A 24,629-nucleotide genomic window follows, 5' to 3' on the forward strand; every position below is an offset into this window, starting at 1 on the left:
GGCGGGAGGCGTACCTGGAGGAGGGCCGGGAGTGGAGTACATTACACAGACCATTTGGGCAGGAGGCAGGAAACACTGCAGAAACAAGTGCAGAGTCTGGAAGATCTAGAAAGCTTTCTGTGCGGGTTATCGTGTGTAGATGCTCTATAGCAGTCCAGAACTCAATACAAAGGCAAAATAAGACAAAATAAAGACAAAATAAGTTTAATGATCATTTTGGGAACAATAAGTTTTTATCCACACCCTCAAAAATAATTTCAATAAGAAGTATGTGTACAGGTTTTTCAGTACATGATATATCTGGAGACTCGAGTCAGAGCAACTGGACTTGGACCTGGATGAGAGGTGAAACATTGTTAAGAAAATAAAGTTGGTAAATTTAATAGTACTGTAATATTGGGCCATTTATTCCCACCGCTCTGTTCAGTTCAATAGATCGATTTGGGCATGAAACGGCTCCTAGTCCTGTCATACGGTATCTGAGAGTCGTCACTGTGGGCGGAATTTCTCCCATGTAACAGTGAGCTGCAGCAGTGAGACACTGTCTCTCTTTATGGCGGGCTCTTTAGATATTTGTTCAGACACTATGTGAAGTCCACAAGATAGATAGATAGATACTTTATTTATCTCCAAGAGAAATTCACATTTCCAGCAGCTCTACAAAACTGTCCTAATAAACGTAATCATTAAAAAATAAAACAAACAACGCAAAATAGGAGAGTTAAGAAAAATAAGAAGTAAGAATAAAGAAATAAATACGTAACAGATCACTTCCATTTCAATGATAACTAATAATACATAATAATAATAATACATAATAAGTTAAAAGGTCCAGTCCTTTGTGTGTTTTTACCGCTCCCCCTCTGTCGTGTTGACAAAGCCGCATGGTGTGGGGGAGGAATGATCTGCTCACTTTATCAGTGGAGCAGGGCAGTGATCGTAATCTGCCACTGAAATTGCTCTTCTGTCAGGAGATGATGTTGTGCATTGGATGATGCTGGTTGTCCATGATGGAAAGGAGCCTCTTCAGTGTCCTTTGCTCTGCCACAGATGTCAGGCTGTCCAGCTCAGTGTCAATGACAGAGCCTGCCTTCCTCACCAGTTTGTCCAGGCGTGTGGCGTCCTTCTTCTTTAGGCTGCTCCCCCAGCACACTACTGCATACAGGAGGGCACTAGCTACCACAGTCTGGTAGAGGATCTATAGCAGCTTATTGAATACGTTGAAGGACGGCAGCCTTCTGAAGAAGTACAGACGGCTTGGCCCTTTCCTGTGCAGAGCATCTACAGTACGTATATTAGCAGTCCAGACCAGGTTATCATCCAGATGCCCTTCTGGGTATTTGTAGGTGTGAACCACCTCCACACGGTCACCTTTAATGGGAAAAGGTTCTGGATGTGTCCTGTTTCACCACCATTTCCCTGGTGTTGAGGTGCAGGTGGATTGCGTCACAGCAGTTGACAACGTCCTTCCCTCCTGCTCAGTCTTGACCAAGTCCCCCATAAACATAGCCAGCACCTCGTGGTGATGTAGCAAGTGAATAGCACAGACGCAAGGTGCATTCTCAGTCGTCGGGTCATTACTAGGGATGCTCCGACCAGGGTTTTATGCTGAAGATACCAATACTGATCATCCATGAGTGAAATCAGCCAATGTCGATACCGATCACATAGATTAAGTGTAAATTTTTTTATTTACTGTTGGCTATATCAGGGGTCACCAACTATTTTTCTTGTGAGAGCTACTTTTACAAAAATGAAAATGGCCACGAGCTACTCATTTTTGTAACTTTGATTTTAAGAGCTTATTTCAACGCAAACATTTTCAACCAGTATATAAATACCAAAGCATTCAACTTGAATATAAATGTTACGAAGTTTCTTTTTACAGTACACTTTCAAGAAAGGTGTTTACTTTTGACAAGTAGTATACATTGTTTTCTGCCTCAATGTTGGTGTAAGCTATGTAAAATATATATATATATTATAAAATACAGTATATAGAAAAATAAAAAACGATCTTTATTTTGTTAACAAAATTAAACTGAATATAGCCCAAAGCGCTCTTATTTTGAAGGCCAGAAGTGTGTCATGTGGGCTGAGAAGGTACCTTGACTGTTACTAACAGAGACGTACTGTGCAAGTAAATAAACATGCCTTGCCCATAGCACCTGTCCTTTATTTACATCGAACTTCCACATCAGCTAGCATCCTGAAACCCTGGGTTACATTGGCATAAGACAGACGTCATTTATTGTTGGACTTATTTTTTATTGTTGGAATTATTTTCCTTTTTACTGGGGCCCCTGTCAGTCACGGGCCCTTGGATTTGTCTTAAATTTTTCCACCCTGTACAGCACTCCTGTGTACATTATAAGTTGATGTGATAGCAACAGTTTGTATTTTAGTCAGTTTGCGTCCCAAATTCTAATTTTGGTCTTGCGTGGAAGCAGTTTTACAAACCTTGATGTAGGGACTGAAGACATGTAATATGCAAGCATCAGGGACCGCTTTTATGTTATAGCTTTGAGTGGGAATCTAATGTGACAAGGTCTTTTCTTGAATAATTTGCTTGTTTAAGTCCTTGGTAAGAAGGTTCTTCCCAGTGGGAGCGCGTTTTATTGAATTACTCAAAAAGTACCCTGCTCCCATGAGAGGTTAAATCTACAGTACGCAAGCAAATAGTTCTTGGTAACAATGGCGACACATTATGAATGACAGATGAGGCAGGAGGGGTTCGATTGCTATTAAATGTAAGTCCCCCCCCCCCCCCCCCCCCCCCCCCCCCCCCCCCCAACCAAAACCCCCACCCCACCACCACCTTCACTCCCACCCCCGGTCGGCATTAAGTAGTTGAAGATGGCTGCAAGCAATGCAGGTGTGTAAATCCTTTGTGCATTGACGGAGAGAGAGCGAGAGAGAGGTTTGCAGTGCTGCACTGTTAGTCACTGCAGCAGTACAGACGCTACACATCTCTGTCCGCATGGAGATGCCTGGTGCCGGCCCCCCTGCCCGCTTCTTCCTGTGCCTCCCTCAAGAGGCTGCGCTGATGAAGCTCTTTTTTTCACCAACATACGTCAGAATCAGTTGCAAAAACCACTAGCAAGCAACCATCCTTGATTACCTCTGAAAATACGTCAGCCTCTTTTTTTTTCATTCTTTTTATTTTTTACTGGTTTTATTTTTTCATTGATTGTCCTCATGTCCCCTCCATATGGGCCCCAATGTCCTGTTTATGGACATAAACACTCCAGTGCACACATTAATATGGAATAGTAAAATCATCTACCTCCTCTTTTGTCGCAGTTGAAATATTGGGCCCACATGTTTAATCAAGGTCAGAAGTGTTTCTCCTGCATTGTCACTTTAATTCTTATTGAAGGCGCAGCGTGCCCCTAACCAGAGATGAGAGCCAAGCTCAGAGATGAGGCTATTAAGCATTTTTTTTGTTTGCAATTCCATATCGTATTTTTGCAAATTGATCACATTGCATATCTTCAGTTTATGCGTCCTCCACTCTATATTTAGGGATGCCTTCCATTCTAGTTTACTATTCATTTATTCCCAGATCCTGTGATGTGTGTGGGGGGAAAGTATTATTATTATTATATAATTATAATTGTAATTTTTATTTAATTGCTACTATAAAAACAATATAAACTTCAGTTTATTTATTGTATATTGCCTACAATTGATATTACTATATGTCAGTGATGCGTCCTCGGACTCTTCCTTCATTTCGCTTTCTTTCTTTGCAGCACGCACCCTCCAAATGACCTTCAGTGGAGCAGAAATAACCAGCTCCCTTTATACCACATCAGGGCACTTCATTTAAACAACAGTGTATAAACAATGTTGTTGTCCTCCTCCACCCCCTCTGTGTTTCTCCCAAGAGTAGATACTGAAGTGAATTCTTGTGTGATTACCATTTTTTCCTCCCAACAAGAGAGACTTTTGTGGTTCACGAAGCGAAAAGGGCTTCCTCCTTTTTTATTTTATTTTATTTTATTTTTTTATTACAGCCAAAATCTGCTTTCCAAGTGTGATTAGTTTGGACACTTAGACAGCATTAAAAGTGTTTGTACAGCATAGATAGATGATTTATCTTTCTGGTGCTCTGTCTGTCATTTGTGACACTTTTTTTCTTGTTTCTTTTTTTCCCCGTTTCATTTTTTTGCGGAAATCTGTTGTCATCGGACAACGAGGAGTAATAGTCATGAGTGTCGTAAATAAGAATGCTTTAAATTTTAATTGTAATAATTTTTTTTTTATAAATTCATTAAATGAATTATATATATATATATATATATATATATATATATATATATATATATATATAATGTAATTAATTCAAATTAAATGCATAGTTATATTACATTACATTAAAAAAAACATTATTTTTACAATATGCTGCAGAGCTAGTAAAATTAAGATGTGGTTCTGCAAATGGCCCAGGGCCCGACTCTGGATACACCTAGTGTTACTAAATCTAGCTGTGAAGCAGATGTGCTAAAAACCTTGTAAACTTATTACTTACACCACCTTGCTTAGTCACGGCTGTGTGATATTTAGATGCAATCGGATTCATTTTGACATTCGATATCACAAATTTAGACCTTTTGTCTGATTGATTTTAATGGACTTACCATTCTGTGGTGTACCCAATCACTCACTCTTATTTTATTTTTCCTCTCTGCAGTGCAATGCGTGTGTTACTCTCCAAACTGCCGAGGCCTTGGATTGTAGATGAGAAAAAGGACGACGGCTACACCGCACTGCACCTGGCTGCCCTTAACAACCATGTGGAGGTTGCGGAGCTGTTAGTCCATCAGGTAAAAACAACAAGCAAGCCTCACTAATTTAAATATCTGACAACAAATGCAACTGATCATTCTATGTAGTTAGAAAAAAAACAACTCTTTTCTGTCATTCTGCAGTATGCCAGCCTGCAATTCTGGCTCATTTGACTGTACAATACATTAAGAGCTACTGCACTCCCTGCAGCCAGCAAGCTGTAGACCGCTTCAAGCTGCTGTAACTGCCTTTTTTTTATTGTATCCATACGGTTCACAGAGCCTCCAGGGGTGTTCTTTAAGACTTGCCGGGCCGTACACCCTCCTCCTCATGCAATCATGACTCCATGGTCGTCGTCTTCATTTTAATTCCCTGAAGACTTAACAGGAGTTTGCCGCAAAAGTCACCTGACTAAGCAGCAACTGGGTTACGTAGGTTAAGGTGCACGGCAGAAATATAGCTGCAATGTCCCCCACGTGCGGTTAGAGCGAGGAAAGCCTCACCTCCCCCACCCATAATTCTCTGCAATGGGCTGTTTCGCTGCGATGCTTCAGCCTTCTGTTTAGCAATTGTGCGAGGTGCACTGCAGATTCCCCGCCAGCCAGCCAGCGCATTCTTATTTCTTGCAGAATTAATTAACAGGCTGATCACAATGATTAGCTTCCCTGCACATCTTCTCAGCTGAGGAGTTTGCAATTTTGGGAATAATAATCACGTTGTTGGAGACTTTTTTTTTTGGGCCCTTCTCTTGGCTGACAAGGTTAAAGAAACAGAAGGTTCTGTCATGGTACATGAAGCCTGCACAATTTTGCATCATCTTAAGTATTTTGGGTCATATATATCTATATCTATATATATATATATCTATATATATATCTATATCTATATATATATATATATATATATATATATATATGTATATATATATATATATATATATATATATATATATATATATATATATATACTTATACTTATACTTATTTTTTCATTGGTATTTGTCTTCTTGTTCTCAGGGCAATGCCAGCTTAGACATCCAGAACGTCAACCAGCAGACAGCCTTACACCTGGCAGTGGAGCGTCAGCACACTCAGATTGTCAGAGTAAGAGGTCTTTTTCTTTTAATTATTTTCTCTATTGTCTGACAATGTCAAACAGAGTGGTAGTGGCTGTCCTGTGCAACACTAATGCATTGAATCTGGTAGGCAGTCTTACTTGAAGTATTTTTCAGTAATGTTGCATTGAGTTTACAATGCTGCCATCTTGTGGACTCAATAAAAAGGCCATTTTGAATTGCACCTCTTAAAACAGTGAAACTCAACATTGCCAACAGCGACATGTAAACCAGCTTTATGCCTTTTACAGTGCACAATAAAAAAATTATGCCTGCTGAAAGAGTTTCTCTGTTCTCGTGTGTGTGTGTGTGTGTGTGTGTGTGTGTGTGTGTGTGTGTGTGTGTGTGTGTGTGTGTGTGTGTGTGTGTGTGTGTGTGTGTGTGTGTGTGTGTGTGTGTGTGTGTGTGTGTGTGTGTGTGTGTGTGTGCGTGCGTGCGTGCGTGTGTGTGTGTGTGACAGCTGCTGGTCCGAGCCGAAGCTAAGCTTGAAGTGCAGGACAAGGACGGGGACACGCCGCTTCACGAGGCGCTGCGACACCACACACTTTCCCAGTTGCGGCAGCTCCAGGACATGCAGGATGTCACCAAAGTGGAGCCCTGGGAGCCCTCAAAGAACACGGTATACATTAAGTGTTAAGGCTTCCTCTGTTCTACGGCTATTTAACCAAATTGTTGTGTGGGCCACATCTTCAGACAGCTAAGGACTAGGGGATGGGTTTTTCCCTTCACGATTATTTTGTGTATGTAAATGCATGGCTCTGCTATAACTTCACCAAATTGCCATGAATGAAGTAATACATTTAGACAAAGAAGCACCTGTCTTTGATATGACAGGAGGTTTTAAGGACCTACCATAAAAATGCGAGTCAAAGATTTTCAATATAGTGCGAGTAGAATCATTGGCTGTTTACATTGCTGTTTTTAACAATCTACTGCAAAAACACTAGACAAACATATTCAGTATATGAGCTGTTTTCTGCTGTTTTTAGGAATCAGGTGCAACATTGCTAATCAAAGATCTTCAATATGACAGGACATGTCTGCAGTTTTTAGGAACCTGCTACAACAATGCTAGTCAAAGATCCTCTATGCTTGTGTGACATGTTGCTCTGCTGTTTTTAAGGATCTATTGCAATAATGTTAGTCAAATATTTTCGAACTGATTGGAGTGCACTGCTGTTTTTTTAACTACTATGTAAATACTTTTAAAAATCTTCAGCATGACAGACATTTTCTGCTGTTTTTAGGAATGAACTGCAGCAGTGCTAGTCAAGGATATTGAATATTAAAGGATTATTTGCTGGGGGTTTTTTAGGAATCTAGTGCATAAACGCTAGTCAGTGATCTTCAGTATGCCATGAGTGCTTTGCTGTTTTTAGGAATTTACTGCAAAAACACTAGTCCAACATTCATTCAGTATGTCAGCCTTTTTCTGCTATTTTTTAGGAATCAGCTGCAACAATGCCAATCATAGATCTTGAATATGACAGGACAGTTCTGCAGTTTTTAGGAATCTGCTCATATATATATATATAAAACAGAAGCTTTCTGCTGGTTTTAGGACTCGTCTGCAAACATGCTTCTCAAAGATCTTCAATATGACAGAAGCTTTTTGCTTTTTTTTTTTTTTAAGGTATCTACCATAAAAACACGCGCCAAAAATCCTATATGACGTGGTGGTCAGTTGTTTATTTGAATCTATAGCAAAGATGCTAGTCAATGATCTGTAATATGATGGGAGCTTTCTGCTGTTTTAAAGGACAAATGTGCTCAGAGTTCCTTCTGTCTTGCACCGCTGCTTGCACACTACTTAGCTCATCAATCAAGACTGCAGCCTGACACTTGTAGGGAGGCAGTCAAGCAGCTCGTACAAACCATCTCAGCAGCAGCTTGTACAAGTTCATCCCTGGGGAGGCCAACACGACATGTATAGGGGCCACATTGCCTACAGGGATGTGTTAGAGGTTTTTAGACCTACTGTACCTGCAGGGATTCAACCTTGCTGCCACCTCCAGTTTTCGTCTTACTTCTTCTCTTGCCTCCGTCACGCTTGGTGCACATCCCCTGGTCCAAACAGCCAGACAGCAGGCCTAATAGAGATGTTGGGTCGCTCTCCTGTTGTGCTTCTTTCTCCTACATGTGAATTGAATTAGCTCCATTGGCTACATGCTGATGACTGTCGTACTTCGAGCTGGGGCGCATATGACTGAAGATTGGGGGGGGGGGATCTTGAGATAATCAGGTTTTAGGTGGGGCTTATGGAGTTACACTGCCGGAAGGGCTTGTTACAACATGTCTTTGATTGGATAATTGCTTGGTGATGTGAAGCGGATCATCTGACTCCACAGGATTCAACTGGAGACCTACGTCTTTAGCATCAAGACGTCTGTGTCTCTCATCGCTCACATCCTGTTTGTTTGTCTTCAGTTAATCATGGGCTTAGGCACCCAGGGGGCGGAGAAGAAGAGCGCAGCATCCATCGCTTGCTTCCTGGCCGCCAACGGAGCCGACTTGACCATTCGAAACAAGAAGGGCCAGTCCCCTCTGGATCTGTGTCCTGACCCCAGCCTCTGCAAGGCGCTGGCCAAATGCCACAAAGAGAAGAGCAGGTAAATGACCACCGATGGAGTCACCTTCTTATTAGGAGTGTGATATCTTCGTGCTAAGCTAATAAGCATGTCACCTGTGTTAATAAATAATGTAATACTGTAAAATTGAACAGAATTTCACTTCAGCTATTAAAATTAGTATCATATTAGTATAATAAAAATACGTACTAGAAATATTGTTTTTTAAAATGTTTTCATTATTGTGGTTTTAAATTACAATAACAAAGATACAAATGTAACAATTTATGACATACAGTCAAACCTGTCTTAGCGGCCACCTTTATAGAATGGCCACCTGCCTATAGCGGCCACTGACAAATCCCCCACGGCAAATTTACATGTTATAGACCCTGTGTATAGCAGTCACCTGTCTAACGCGGCCAGCGGCCACCCATTTTGTCTCCCTTGGTCAATATCTGACCGCATATGGCGGCCAAATTACCGACTCAAGTAGAAGCTTCATGCACAAAAAAGTTTTGTTTTTCAATCAATGAAGCCGTCGTGTGTAGACTTTAATTACTGAGTCCTAGCTCAGTCACAGTCTGTTGTTCGACATAAAAAAGCCGTCTTCTTTTGAGCTTTCTATTTCCTGGTCAAAAATAACTTTAAGAGCATTGCACCAAAACATTACCACAAAGTAGGCTGGGAACAGGACGTGCTCCCAGCGACGCTACAATACAATACCATACTGCCTGCACGCTAAAACCATGCTAGCATGCATGCTATCGTATGGTTTTTAAAAAGCAGCGGGAGCAAAACTGAGTTTGGTTGTACTTAATTGAAGTATTTTAGAATGTACTCACGTTATTTTTGATCAATTCTCATCCACAAATCCATCAAGTCCTCATCTTCTGTATTCGACACAAAAAAAAGCCGTCTTCTTTTCCGTTCGCTACTACAGTATCTTAACTTGTCAGTGTTATTCAGCTCCGAACCGTAGTAAGGGCGACCTGACTCCAGCAAAGAAGGAAACTCCTCCTGTTGCTTCTGCCAACTTTATTTATTGAACGCGGCCACCAGAGAGCAGCTCAGAACACACACACACCTCCAGTCTCGTCTCTCTTTCCTGCTTGCCCACAAGCCAAAGGTTAAACAAGCCCCACTACATAGCTGTCCAGGCAATGCCTGTAACAAGTGACACCGTTTATTTCCTGGTGTGAGACAATGTGCACTGGTCAATACTGTAATGCCGCTTGTTGTGGGGAAGGAGAGACTCACGTCACCAATGCACTTTAATGGCTTTATTAACAGCGGAGAACACTGCAGGACTTTACATCCACGCCAACATAAACACACTTCCCAACTCTCTCGAAACTCACAGCTAGCACTGAGCCTAGCTCTCCTGCTCGGGACGCCCACCGTCACTTCCCGTCACTTCCTGATTAACTAAAGCTGTAATGACACTCGTATAAAAAGTAAAATATTAAAAACAAGCGTAAGACATTACTAGCACAGTTTTGTTCTGTGGGTCGTGGATAATAACAAGCCTAGTAGTGCTGTACAACTTTTATCCGCAGTCCCACAGTGCCCTCTACTGGTCAACATAAAAAAAAATAAAAATTCCCCTCCCCCCCCTTTTTTCCCCCTCTACTGGTCAACATTCAAACTGGACGCCAAACTGTCTATAGAGGCCACCTGTGTATAGCGGCCACTTTTGCAGTCTCTCTCTAGTGGCCGCTATAGACAAGTTTGACAAGTATTTACATTAGATAAATTGTTATGTAATAAAAGAAAATTGATATTAAAAATATTTCCATTTATCATTTTGTAAAATAAAAATGAAACCGTAATTTAAATTCAATAATCTGTATAACGTCTGTAAAATTAAGGAAAATGCAATTACTTATTATTTTAGAAACTAGTATAGTAAAAGGAAAAGAGAAAATAAACTTCATTTTGACCAAGTCTTGACTGTGTTTCATGCTGTTAATCCCCTCTTACCCTCTGACACTGTTATCTTTTAACCTCCATGTTCCAGCGGCCCGGTGGGCACACGCAGCCCATCTCTGAACAGCAACATGGAGTCGTTGGAGGAGTGTATGGTGTGCTCCGACTTGAAGAGAGACACTCTCTTCGGGCCATGTGGCCATATCGCCACATGCTCCCTATGCTCTCCACGTGTCAAGAAGTGTCTTATCTGCAAAGATCAGGTCCAATCACGGACCAAGGTATCACATGCACTCACTGTATTAGTAAAAACTGCATATTGTCCGGCCTATTGTAATCACCATGTTTCCCATTCAATTTACCCATGAAGTGTAGACACATGTACAGACCCTGCAATCCAATAGGGCGCAGCATCTAGCTCCCCCTTCCCACTGTGCAGTGGCCAAATAGATGGTTTCTGCCTTGTTATTTCCATGCTGTTAGCTGTTATTGTTTTGCTTTCTTTTGTGTAACCTACAGATCGAGGAGTGTGTCGTGTGCTCCGACAAAAAGGCGGCCGTGTTGTTCCAGCCCTGCGGCCACATGTGCGCTTGTGAGAGTAAGTTTCAAACATATCGACACTGTTACCGTGGTGCTGGTAGAAAGGCCTATTATAGGGTCTCACTGAAATGAAGATGAACAGTACGTAATGTAACTTGTAATATTTTAAGAAATGAAGTCTTAATGTTATGAGGGAAAAATGTTACAAGATAGAGTACAAGAATAAAGCCATATATGTATTATATAAATCTGTGTGTGTGTGTGTGTGTGTGTGTGTGTGTGCGTTTTTGTTTTTTATTTTATTTAATTTTTTAGAACCAAATGTAATATTCCAAGAATAAAGTCTTAATGTTCTGAGAGAGAATATTTTAATCTTATGAGAATAAAATGTGTTTATTTTTTTTTTCAAAAAACAAAATTACAACAATTACAAGAATCAAGAAAAAAGTGTAATATTCAGAGAATAAAGGCTTAATGCTCTGAGAAAGAAATGTATGTTTTAATGTTGTATGGATAAAATCATACTTTTTTCTAAATCAAAATCATAATTGTACAAGAATAAGCCCTTTATTTTTTGGGAAAAAAAATATTGTAATAATCAGAGAATAAAATCTATGTGCAAAAATTGTAATGTTGCAAGGATAAAATATTAAAACATTTTTCTAAATCCAAAAATGACAAGACTTGAGAAATCATTGTAATTCCAAGAATAAAGTCTTAATGTAGTGAGAGGAAAGAAAGTAACGTTAAGAATAAAATTATATTTTTTTCACACCAAAAAAATCACAAGAATAAAGTATGTTGTTTTGTTTTCTCAGTAAGTAACCTTTTTCTGGTAACATTACGCATTCATTCTCCCATAACTTTTATCTCTTAAAATTGCCTAGATGCTGTAAAATGATGTCATTATTCTTGTAATATTATGGCTTTAACGTATTAAGTACATATTTATATTACTAGTAATATTATTAGTAATTTTACAAGCTGTATATTACTATATATACTGTAAATGTCTATATGGTATATGTCATATGCAGTATTTTGTCCCCAGCCTTGTCGACTGTAAGTGCTGCATTTAAACGTATGTGTTGGGTTACCGACAGAGGTGTTACCTTTACTGCCTTGCTCTTCCCAGACTGTGCCAGCCTCATGAAGAAGTGCGTACAGTGCCGGGCTGTGGTGGAACGCCGCACCCCCTTCGTGCTTTGTTGCGGAGGGAAAGGTATGGAGGATGATGCCGCTGATGATGATGATGATGATGATGATGATGATGATGACCTTAGTGAGTGAATCTTCCACATGTTCCCTTTTAATTCTTTGTTTCTTTCTTTCCTTCCTTTGACCGCCCTTTTTGCTTTGCTGCTACCTTGTTTGTGCATGTTTTTTTTATTTGCCATCATCTACCTGTATTTCACCATAATGGCAAATTTGAATGAATATAGTGTAGTTTTGGCTAACAGGGAAGTGCGAAGTGACCAAAGGTGGCTTCCTACAAAAGCATATGCTAAACAGGCCTATGTTTTCCATATTTTCCAACATTAATGCGCAAACAGTTATATCTGCTACCTTGCAAGGAGTATGCAAAGGATATGAGGGCCATAAATTCTGAGTGATTTTAGCGTGTAAGTACATTTGGGTTCACACTCCATCCTCTTGTCTGTGAGCGAAACAGCATATTTTTATTTTTTTTTAATCCATATCCCATTGTACATCTCATGAGTGCATATTCTACTTTGTGTTGAGTTAAAAGGGAAACTGTTGCAAGTTCACATACAACTATGTTATGATTTTATTACGTCGACTGTCTCCATGTCGTGTCAGCTGGCCAGCAGTGAAAACCGTAACATAACAGACGTGTAGGAGTGAGAAAGCAGGGCCAAGCGCACATACACCCATGCAAGGGGCAGCATTAAAATTTTATTCCCTCTCATCCCGGCTATACCAACCGTTGTTGTCTGTTGCAAAAGCAAAATCAAGGTGCATGAAATTCTCCAGATTCCCTGCTGGTAGTGAGTGCAGGCTTTTTTTTTTTTTTAATCTTTTAAAGGTTCTGTTTCCCCTCTTATTTCCTGCTGGCTTCTTCTTCAAATTCTCTCTTTGAACCTCACTTAAGAGGCTGTAGTGAGTAGCTGTGGGTCCTCAGGCCAACTCCTAGGTAGTTGCTATAACAATGTGACTGGTTATTCCCAGCAGGGAGCTCTAACTCTATGGCAGGGGGATCGCAGGATCTTCTCCAGCCCAACAATCTGGCACTAAGTTGGTGTAAGTATGCCTCCATGACCCCCCCCCCCATCCCTTATCAGAGCCATGACCTCTGTGCTGCCCTTGCCCCCCTTATGCTGTCCCCCTTTTTTCTCAACAACACATACATACACTCTAGCTGGGCAGATGCTAATACCTGTACACTCTTGATAAAAATGTTAAGACCAGTTTAAAAATTGCAAAATTTGCATTTTTGTCTCACTCTCATTCAGAAATGAGAGTGAGACAAAAACATTTTGAGTAAGAAATGTATTTAACCAATAAAGTGAAATAGGCTGTACATCAGCTGATCAAAAGTTTAAGGACCTTGGCAAAATCTTGGCAAAAATGTGGATAGTGGTATACCCCAAAAATTTCACCGGCCTTGAGCCGGAGGATCCGATTGGCTGTCCGTCAAGACACGGGATGATCCTTGGCCCAAATGAAGGTTGGCCTTGTCTCCTTCAAATTGCCCATTTGAAATTTGCACGAGAGCACCAAACATGGGACCGTAAAAGGTGGGCGAAAGCTATACTCTTTGATAAGATAAAGTGTGATTTTGACAGTCCTGATGGCTTCCAAATTTACTGGCATGACAAGGAGATCCCACCTGAGAAGTTTTCCACACGCCACAGTGGAGGAGACGGCATCATGATATGGGGTGCTTTTTCCTTCAATGGAACAATGGAGCTTTGTGTTGTGCAGGGGTGTCAAACGCCAGCTGGCTATGTGGAGCTGTTGTAGGGGGAATCTCTCATGCTTGCCTGATAGGACTTCTTCCAGGGGAATAACCTCACTCCTTTCGACCATCCTGCGTGTTCCCCTGATCTAAATCCTTTTTTTTTTTTTTTTAATTTTTTTATTTAGACAAAAGCAAACATATACATCACTTTCAAGTACATTTCCAGAATTAAATAGTACTACAACAGGCTGCTGCAAAACAGAAAGGAAATAAGGAAATAACAGTAAACATAATTAACAATATAAATTGTATTGTATTGTATTTGTATTTGTACTTTATTTATCCCACAGCGGGGAAATTTACTTGTTACAGCAGCAAGCAAGATACGCAAGTAAAGAGTACAGTGTAAAGAAATGCATATTGACTACAAGTACAACATGGTTCAGGTGGTGTAGGTGTTATAGAGCCTGACAGCGGTCGGTATGAAGGACCTGCGGAACCTCTCCTTCTTACACCGTGGGTGTAACAGTCTGCTGCTGAAGGAGCTGCCCAGGGAAACAACAGTGTCATGTAGCGGGTGAGAGGTGTTGTCCATGATGGATGTCAGCTTAGCCAATATCCCTCTTTCCCCCACTTCCTCCACGGAGTCCAAAGGACCGTCCAGGACAGAGCTCGCTCTCCTGATCAGCCTATTGATCCTGCTCCTGTCCCTGTCCGTGCTGCCCCCTCTCCAGCAGCCCACAGCATAGACGATGGCTGAGGCCACCACAGAGTCATAAAAGGTCCGTAAAAGAGTCCTACACACACCAAAGGACCTTAGTCTCCTCAGCAGGTGGAGGCGACTCTGGCCCTTCTTGTAGAGTCGCCTACTTTAAATTAAAGTATTGAACTAATGAAAATAATAAATAAGTATATTTATTATTATTATTTTTTTTTAATTATTATTTATTTTATTTATTTATTTATTTTTTTGTCGCGTGTGTTTTCCACACGCCACAGTGGAGGAAACGGCATCATGATATGGGGTCCTTTTTCCTTCAATAAATCAATGGAGCTTTGTGTTGTGCAGGGGTGTCAAACGCCAGCTGGCTATGTGGAGCCGTTGTAGGGGGAATCTCTCATGCTTGCCTGATAGGACTTCTTCCAGGGGAATAACCTCACTCCTTTCGACCATCCTACGTGTTCCCCTGATCTAAGTCCAAATGAGAACATTTGGGGATGGATGGCAACGGAAGTTCACAAATGTGGACATCAGTTCCAGACAGTGGATTCCCTTCATGAAGTCATCTTCACCACCTGAAGCAACATACCCACTAGCCTCCTGGAAACACTGGCATCAAGCATGCCCAAACCAATTTTTTAAGTGATTAACAAAAATGGCGCAGCTACTCATTACTGAGTCCTTTTTTGAACATTTTATCTATATTTTATGTTTGTTTTTTTTTTAATTTTTTATCTATGGTCTTAAACCTTTGATTAGCTGATGAACAGCCTATTTCAGTTTGCAATAAATTGCTTACTCATATTTTTTTTTCGTCTTACTCCCATTTCTTCTTTTTGCATTTTGAAGAACTTAGAATCTCCTTAAGCTCCAACAGTGCAAAATGTAAATTCTTTATATTTTTCTACTTGTCTTATAATTTTGAACAGGAGTGTATACTACCTACACACTCGCTGGACACTAATTATCTAATGGGATCCAATACAAGAGATGTGTCAATGATGTTCATACATCTTTGTTGTATATACACTTGTATATACAGGGGCAAAATATCATGTCATCGCCTTGTTTTTTTTTTGTTTGTTCTTTACTCAACTGCACATATTAACAGGCATCTGTTACGGGGAGGGGGGGGGTGTGGATTGTACAGATTTTCTTTTATTATTATAAAACAATCAACATACTTATTAAAAATAATGTAATTTAAATAATATATAGTGTAAAGTTAATACAAATATTGTCTAAACCACAAAGTAGACAAGAAGTTATTTGGAAGTAGGCCATAATTGGACAGGGTGTTATTTCCAAATGTGAAAACTCCTATACGTCAATCCTTCGTTTATCGTGGTTAATTGGTTGCAGGCCCGACCACGATAAGTGAATTTCCATGAAGTAGGATTTCTTATTTATAAATGGAATATTTTTGCGGTTAGAGTATGGAAACATTATTTGCAACCTTCTAAATATGTTTTTTAACACTATTATAGCCCTTGAGGCATGAAATTTAGTCACCTTTACACTCATTTTAGCCAATTTAATAGACATAATAATAGAAAATAAGACATAATGTACACTCACACGTTAGTATTAGGATAGTTCCATTTGTTTCTTGTTTTACTTCCCGGACTTCTTTTGGTGGCTAATGTAACTCATTACTGACACCTAGAATACTACATATCAGTGTGTCTTCCAATTGTGAATGTCTTATATTTGTATTTGATGTAATTTTTATGCTTGAAAATGCTTAATTTGGTCGAAAAATACATAACATTTGCTTAAACATGCATATTTTTCGACTAATAGGCCATAGTCAACCACGAAACAGCGATAATTTATTAGTTATTTTGAAAAGCAGTGATACAGTGGGACAACTGTATAGCAATTTTATTTTGAAACTTTAATAATTATTAAGAGTACATGAGAAAGTGGAAAGAAAAACATAGCTCTCTTTGACCACTTGTGCATTTACACTGCAGTAACAGAACCAATGGTGTAATAGCGGTAAAGAGCAAACTGCTCATCCAGCATTAATAGCACTGATGAGTGCATGTAGACCAAACACCCAGCGAATATAGGAACCTTGGCAGTCAATTGAATAGATGCGTGTCTATGGATACTGACTGTGTTATACTTTACTTCCAAGCCCTAATTATGTTCAGTTCAGAGTTGAGATGGTATATGCACACTACAAACACAACAATAAAACAAACCACTCAAACGAAAAATTAATTAAATTAACACTGTAAAGGCAGAATTTATAATACATTTCTTGTTTTGTGTCTCATTACCTAATGTTGTGGCTATCTATTGGATAACTCTGATACTTTCTCATTGAGAGCACAGATTACCAATTCTGGCAGTGTTCCTCATGTGTTTATAGTTGCTGTGGATTTATCAATGCCAAATGTGTCGCCTGTGCTACATGATATCTTTTAAAGGTGCAAGACTAAAGGGTGGATCTGCCAAATATGCTCGTACTTGTGGTTGTAGTATGATCACATTTGCGGCTTGACTGTATGTTGCAGTGACGTAGGCAGCCTCGGATGTGGCCACACATGCAATCTGTTAGCATGTTTAGCCCATAACATGTCTCCTCTCAACCTTTTTGTCCTGTTATGTGTTCAAAACAGCTAGCAACAACATCCCGGCCCTGCAGAGAGACAAAGACAACACCAACGTCAATGCAGATGTCCAGAAGCTCCAGCAGCAGCTGCAGGACATCAAGGAACAGGTGAGCCATCCTTGCAGAAATAAGTCGAGTCACCAATCTGGCTTTTTCCCCCTCTTACTTCCAACATGTCCTTCCTCAACCTGCAGACCATGTGTCCAGTGTGCCTGGATCGGCTCAAGAACATGATCTTTATGTGCGGTCACGGCACCTGCCAGCTGTGCGGCGACCGAATGAGCGAGTGTCCCATCTGCCGCAAGGCAATCGAGCGCCGCATCCTTCTCTATTAGACTTGTGTCACCTCATCTTTTTTGCGACATAACACCAACCTCTTGTCGGCCACCAAAGCGCATCCCTTAATGTCTTACTCTGTTACACAACATGGAGAAACATGGACTTTTTATCAAAATGCTTCATGGACGTCCCCTCGTCTTTTTTTCTTATTTTGCACCATCATCCTTCTTGTGATGTTTGGAAGCTCTCTGTTGTAGGAGCTTCTCGACAGATTAACTTAAAGGGCACATCTCTTGAATCTCACTCAGAACTGACCGAGCAAGAGGATACGAAAAGGAGGAGGTTGATTGCTCCGTCTTTGTTGTATCTTGGGTCTACTTTTATTATTGATTATTCATCCTTAATACAAGTGTCGGAAGCATCCAAGTGTGGATTGTTTTAAAGTGGTTTTCATAACAGTATGGCAACTTTAAAGGTTCCCTGTGAGTGTTTTTTTAGAGCGTAATGTCCTGATTCGCTCAAGACGTCAGCACAACTGTATCGGAGGAAGAGAAGCTGGCTGAACAGCAACACAGCAGGTCCACTCCAGACAGGTAGCACATCACAGTCGTACCAGCGCCGCCAAACTAGCATCCAAACACACACGTTTTCAGTCTTTGTTGCACACATTTATACTTTTCAGATTTCAATCGGTATTGTCCAGCATTATTGTACAATAGTCTGTTGCTGCTGTGCCGTTTGCTTCCAAAAATCTTGCCCGGGGGAAGGGGGGAGAAAAGGTGCTCTTTGTCTTGTATTTTTTTGTTAATTTAAGTGTATTACCGCTCAAAAATCAGCAATTATTAACATAAAGAGTACAATCTATCAACGCTTAGATTGGGACTGTAGATAAATGATTTTGCATTGCTCCCCACCCAAAAAAAGGATTTGTAGGTGTGACTGCCTTCCTAACATGTAGCCTCAAAGTCAGCTTTGATATTGATCTGGACACACAGTTTTTCTGTTTTGTTTTGGGTTTGTTTTTTTTTTTTTTTGCTAAACCTGATCATGCTTACATTTTTATTCCTCTGTAAGCCTTACTTGTGTTTGTTGAAACCTTGAAAAAAAATTCATTTAGTTGTCAACCATCATCAGTGTTTTTTTTTTTTATAAAATTAAGACAGAAATTGCCTTACTTCTTGCACAAGGCACACACTAAAACACATGAGCATCCTTGAATGCTTTTTTTTTATGAATGACAAGTGTTTTTTTTTCACTGATAACACCCAACTAGAAGCAGTCAAACGCTTTACAGCAGTGTTGTCGTCTTTGTTGTATTTAAAGAAAAAAAAAAAAAAGAAAATCCCATTTTTTACTTGATTTAGTCCGTGTTGGAAATGTATCAGTGATATTTCCTTTTTGGCATGAATGTTTGACATATGCAGTACGACATGTATCATGAAAAACTGTTCAGTCTGTATTGCAAAACAAAGTGCTTTTAAAACAAAAAAAAAACAGCTGAAATAAAGTTGCGAACCAACACTTTTGTTTTTCCAGCTTGTTCTGCTACATTGTAACACCTTTTTCCCATTTTGTTATTTCAAGATCTGGGTGGGAATGTTGTTTTTTTAGCCCTGCTGTGTGGTGTCTGCCTCACAGAGGAGCCGGGAGGTGATGGGATGGAGGGATGAGGTGGTGGGGCGCCAACCGTGGTTGGGAGGTGTGGACTAATTGAAAATGCTAACACTTAATAATGACTCCGCACCACCGTGTGATAGGTTGGCTATGCTAATGAGGTAAAACAGTCAAACCAGACAGTAGAGATGAGAGGGGTGATGCATGTTTGAAAAAATGAAACAAAATAACTATCAAAAGACAGTAATGCTTAGTTGGATTGACACCATCATTTATGTAGTGCGTTTATTATTGTGGTTGTAGTTTGCCATGTGTGCAACTGCACTGTATCACATTCAGAGCTGTTTCTGGGACAAAATATACAAAATATCTGTATTAAGTATTAGGAACAACTCTTAGTGTTAATTCTGACATGAGCTTTATTTTATGTTTAACTGTATGCCTTTTTGCTACATTTTCTTCAACCGTTGCTGTTTCTTTTTTTTTTTTTTTTTTTTTTTTAGTTTTCTTGTTTAATTTGATCTTTTAGAATGAGTTGTGGGCCAAAAAAAAAAGCAGCTGCGAGCAACACTTTGGATACCCCTGCTTTAGGAGAATTAATTTTTCATTCATTTTGCTGCAAATCCGGTGAAGTAAATGATGGATGACATGTACGGAACCTCAAGGATGACTGAGCATCAACATCATCTGCATCTTGGCTAAAAACAGAAGACTTTGACAGTCCATCACTCTCACTGACTTGACTGACTGGAATCCAGTCTGACACCCCCACCCATCCTCCACCCCTCTCTCCCCTCAGGATGCGTCATGCCTGCTGTCAGGGAGTCGGAGACGCCACTATCTTCACCTTTGGATGTGACCTGATCCTGGGGAGGATCCCTGACTGCCATGCACTATATGCACGCGCTCGCTGACTTGGGCTGCAGGGGTCGTTACTCCCACGTTGGTTTCACAGCCACCCCCCCTGCAGTGAGTGAGTGGAGGACAAATTATTGAGCTCCCTCGAGAGAAGAAACGTGAAGATGATGGTGAAGAAGATGGAACAGACAGGACGGTGTTGAACTTGCAGTTTGAATACCCTTCGCTAGGTGGCAGCACAGCCACCGACTTCATTCCAAACAGCCCAGAAAGATGACTTTTACTTTGGAATTTCCGCCTCTTCCTTAAAGAGACATTATGTTCCAGGCCAATTAACTTTTCTTTTCTTCAACAAATCACTATGGCCTCCTGTATTGCTGTCACTTTTCACCCTCCACCCTCATCTTTCATCATGACAAAGCAACCTTCTTGGTCCAGTCAGGCTTTGGGTGACATGTTGGAGGAATTGATTGTCCGCTGACTGAAGGTCCTTTTTTTCTCGTGCTTGCATGTCATCCAGTTCAGTTCAGAACTGCATTTATTGTCTGTGTTTTTTTTTATGGCCTGAGCTGAGCAAAGTTCAAGCTGTGCTGTCTCTGTACTACTACTACATACTACTACTACTCAGGAGATTCATGTGTGCATCAATTCTGGTTTTCTTTGTTGGACTTTAAGCCACTTGTTTGTCCAACATAAGCCCAGCCTCTCGTTTTTACTGCATTAAAAAAAGTTAGTGTCAACATGGGGTAAAGTACTGTTTATGGGTGGGTGGGTAGTTTGGAGCTGAAAGCAGCAACCCCACCTCAGCTGTAAAGTCATAAAAAAAAAAAGTCCTCGACTCAAAACACGCAAGGCCCCTGAAGTGCTGATTGCTTTATTGTATTGATCAGGGCAAAGTGTCAAAAGCATTGAGAAGGCTTATGCTGTTAATATTATTTAGCAGTTGTTTTTGTTTTTCAAAACGATTGAATGGTTTAGGCATCATCTCCCTTTCAGGAAAATGCATCCATTGCAAGCATAAGGGCAAAAATATTTAAACAGGAAGTCAACATACATCCAACAAATATATAAAAAAAATGTTTTTTCTCCCTTTTTTTAATGAGCTGAACTCAAAGATGTAAAACTTTTTCTGTATACACAAAAGGCGTATCTCTCAAATATTGTTCGCAAATCTGTCATTATCTGTCTTTCATTTGATTTATTTGCGTGATTTGAACATTTCATTTCACTTCAGTATACATCATGTATCACAATTCACAATTCCTCATGTTCAAAAGGAGTAGGAAAAACAGTGCTTAATCAATTCTATATTCAATAGGTATCAATCACTAATACATTTGTTCATTTCCCATAACTTGAGAAAATGATAAAGAAATATAACGGTGTATTACAATGAAGTTGAGGTTTGTAAATCTGGATGGACAAATCACTGCAAATTGAATAAAGTGCAGGTGTTACTGAGCGTTCATCATTCAAGATCAATAATCTGTCCACCTCACAGGTGTGGCATATCAAGATGTCGATGAGACAGCATGATTATTGCACAGGTGTGCCTTAGTTTGGCCAATATAAAAGGCCACTTCAAAATATGCAGTCTAACTGTATTGGGAGTGGTCCGGAGGGTTCTGAAACCACTCATTATCTGCTGTGACCACCATTTGCCTCAAATACGATATACACCGATCCAGAGCATCCCAAACATGCTCAGTGGTTGGCATGTCAGGTGAGCATGCTGGCAATGCAAGAGCTGAGATGTTTTCAGCTGCCAGGAATTGTGTGCAGATCCATGCAACATGAACCGTGCATTATCATGCTGTAATGTGAGGTGGTGATTGTGGAAGAATGACACAACAATGGGCCTCATGCTCTCGTCACAGTATCTGTGTCCATTGAAAATGCCTTCAATACAGTAAAATGCACCTGTGTTGTGGATGGAGTGGCCCATGGTGGCAGTGGGGTTATGGACAACAAACACAGGTGCATTTTATTGATGGCATTTTGAAAATAGCGAGCGTGTTTAGGATGCTCTGGATTGATGTATACGGTATTTGAGGCAAATGGTGGTCACACCAGATACTGCCTGGTTTTTGGCCCCCCCGGACCACCTGCAATACAGTTAAACTGCACATTTTGGAGTAGCCTTTTATTGTGGCAGCATCTTCATATGCCACACCTGTGAGGTGGATAGATTATAAATCATAAATGATGAATGCTCAATAACACAGATTCAGACAGATTTGTGAACAATACTTAAAAGAGTAAGGATTTTGTGTACATAGAAAAAGTCTTACATCTTTGAGTTCAGATCATGAAAAATGGGAGCCAAAACAAAAGTGTTGCAATTATATTTTTGTTGAATGTATGTGGAGGTTTTGTCCATTCTAGTGTACCCCAAAGTTGTTGCGGTTGAAGTCGGGAAACTCACGTTTTCCACACCAAACTCATTCAACTATCCCTTTATGGACCTTTTTTGTGTTATAGGCACAAAGATGGATGGATTAATAGATTTGATTGATTCGAAGGGAAATTTCACATCCAGCAGCTGACACAGATTTTACAAGCAGGGAAGACATAAAATAAGATTATAACGTGTATATATACAGTTTAAAATGATGGATTAAAAACTGGACACAGACCTCTAAATCTACGGCATCTATGGAGCCCCAGTGGAACCTACTTGTACAACACAATCTAACTGACTTCTAAATTGTTTTAGTTTCAAAACTGCATTAATCTGGATTAAACTGCCTCCATCATAAAACTTAAAGTAACTGTACAGTCATTGTTTAAGTCACATTTTAACATTAACTGGCATAAACGTTTGAAGACAGATTAACATGACTCTCGCATGAAACTCTGCAAAACCAAAATAAAGTAGAATTAGTCACTCTTTGAGTAAACTTTTCAGACACTTACATTTGTGCATGTACAGTAATTGATATCTAATTCATTGTTTTGCTCATATTGTACCAAACAACCAGATCCATTTCTATGTCCAGTAACTAAAAAGCACAATTAAGTAAAAGTACTCACTCTTTCAATATCCCTGTAATATAATAACACAATATTTACTAAAAATATTGTGTCAGTAAAAGCTAAACAAAATCGCATCTTTTACCACATTCACTACAAATTTGACAACTGTCTTAACAAAATAGAGTTTTTATTACTTGTTTTCTTGTCTTCAACTCAACACAAACTAATAAAATTATTTTTACGTAAATTTTCATTTCTTATACGGGAAATGGGTAAAATATGGCATTTTAACTGAAAACGTCTTTCACTGCCATACCTGTCAACCGGCCTGTTTTCTCTAGGAAACTCCCATATTTGCCCTTCTTTCTCATCGGTCAGCCGTTTTAAATAGTTTCCCCCTAAATTTCTTGTATTTTAAATGTTTATCCTTTCCAGTATTGCAGCTGACAACGGTGACAGTATTCACGCTTGAGCCTCAGCAGTCTGCAAGGACAATGGTGCAGTGAGCAATAACGTATTGTTGGCCTTGTTTTCCCTTTTTTTCCAGAAAATTTCCCTTATTTAAATGCAAATGTTGACAGGTATGTTCACTTCATCATCTTCAAAATGAAGTCCAAATTTTGTTTGACTTTTGACTTGTGATTGGATCTATGTCCCATACTTTATACCTCATAGCCATTACACATATTGGGCGCCCCTAATCCCCCACTTCAAGCATACTGTTCTTATTTACATTATGTTACAACATCCCCTGTCTTCAAGTCGTTTGACCGTTTGTCGTGGTAACGGTACAGCTCACTGGACGCTGTCCTTATCATGGCACTGTGATTGTTGGAGGCTGGCGCTTTCGAGTCGCATTTACAGTGCAAATGTTATCGTTCCAATGACACTTTAAACAGCCTTTATCAATATATAGTCATTCAAGGTTTATGAGCTTTGATAAAAAATGCTACAAGGGGTCATTGCATGCCGCTGCTATGACATGTTTATTTTTGTTTTTCTATACATTTTTGGGGATTTTCGTTTTTACACAGCAAACTTTAATGTTAAAAGAAAGTGTTATTAGTAAGAAAAGTATTGATCTCCCACCCACCCCCACCACAAGAGCCTTCTAGTCTGAGCTTGGCAGAACCTTATCATGCTATTATCTTTAAAACAGTGGGTTATCATAATTGCTTACTTAATAATTCTATAAAATGGTGGAGGTGCAACCTTTGGCTGGGCAGTAAAGCGTCAAGGGTGCTTTTCATGCACAGATTGAAAAGATAGCTTTTACTCACTGCTGTAACCTATTAATTGCATGGGGCCATTTGAATGTAAGGAAATAAAAAAGTGGAATGATCATTTGGTGATTCATTCCATGTACAAACATGTTTCATTTATATTTGGATGACCATTTCGAGCATTACTACCCAATAACTTGCACCTTTTAGAATAACATCATGAAATGACAATTTTTTACTGTTTTGTTGTTTTTATTTACTGTTAATTTAAGGAAAAACAAACAACATAAAATGAGTAAACTGTCATATGTTAAGTATTAAATATGTCATCACTACTAACTCAACAAATCATACACTTCCACTCCCTTCTTACATAAGCCTGGAATGATTTGTTCCGTTTTTTAATCTATTTATGCGATATTCATTGACAAATTTAAAGAAAATATTGAAAAAAATATGTATCATTAACAT

General features: G+C 39.7%; 1 protein-coding gene across 6 annotated transcripts in view; it reads left to right on the top strand.

Moving 5' to 3' along the window:
• Nucleotides 1-18,527, top strand: part of mib1 (MIB E3 ubiquitin protein ligase 1) — a 71,171-nt gene extending 52,644 nt beyond the window's left edge. The window contains exons 13-22 of one of the 6 annotated variants that reach the window (XM_054756035.1): nucleotides 4,697-4,829; nucleotides 5,808-5,894; nucleotides 6,366-6,524; nucleotides 8,333-8,514; nucleotides 10,493-10,682; nucleotides 10,921-10,999; nucleotides 12,077-12,223; nucleotides 13,132-13,203; nucleotides 17,216-17,316; nucleotides 17,403-18,527. In XM_054756035.1, the coding sequence (XP_054612010.1) occupies nucleotides 4,697-4,829; nucleotides 5,808-5,894; nucleotides 6,366-6,524; nucleotides 8,333-8,514; nucleotides 10,493-10,682; nucleotides 10,921-10,999; nucleotides 12,077-12,223; nucleotides 13,132-13,203; nucleotides 17,216-17,316; nucleotides 17,403-17,543 (1,291 nt within the window). In that variant the 3' untranslated portion in view covers nucleotides 17,544-18,527. Of the gene's footprint in view, nucleotides 1-4,696; nucleotides 4,830-5,807; nucleotides 5,895-6,365; nucleotides 6,525-8,332; nucleotides 8,515-10,492; nucleotides 10,683-10,920; nucleotides 11,000-12,076; nucleotides 12,224-12,383; nucleotides 13,100-13,131; nucleotides 13,204-17,215; nucleotides 17,317-17,402 lie in introns of those variants that run through there. The other 5 variants (XM_054756044.1, XM_054756053.1, XM_054756062.1 and 2 more) reach the window with 5 other exon arrangements.
• The last annotated feature ends 6,102 nt before the right edge of the window (nucleotides 18,528-24,629 follow it).

The sequence above is a fragment of the Dunckerocampus dactyliophorus genome, chromosome 2 (genome assembly GCF_027744805.1).
Source record: "Dunckerocampus dactyliophorus isolate RoL2022-P2 chromosome 2, RoL_Ddac_1.1, whole genome shotgun sequence".
NCBI classification, from domain to species: Eukaryota; Metazoa; Chordata; class Actinopteri; order Syngnathiformes; family Syngnathidae; genus Dunckerocampus; species Dunckerocampus dactyliophorus.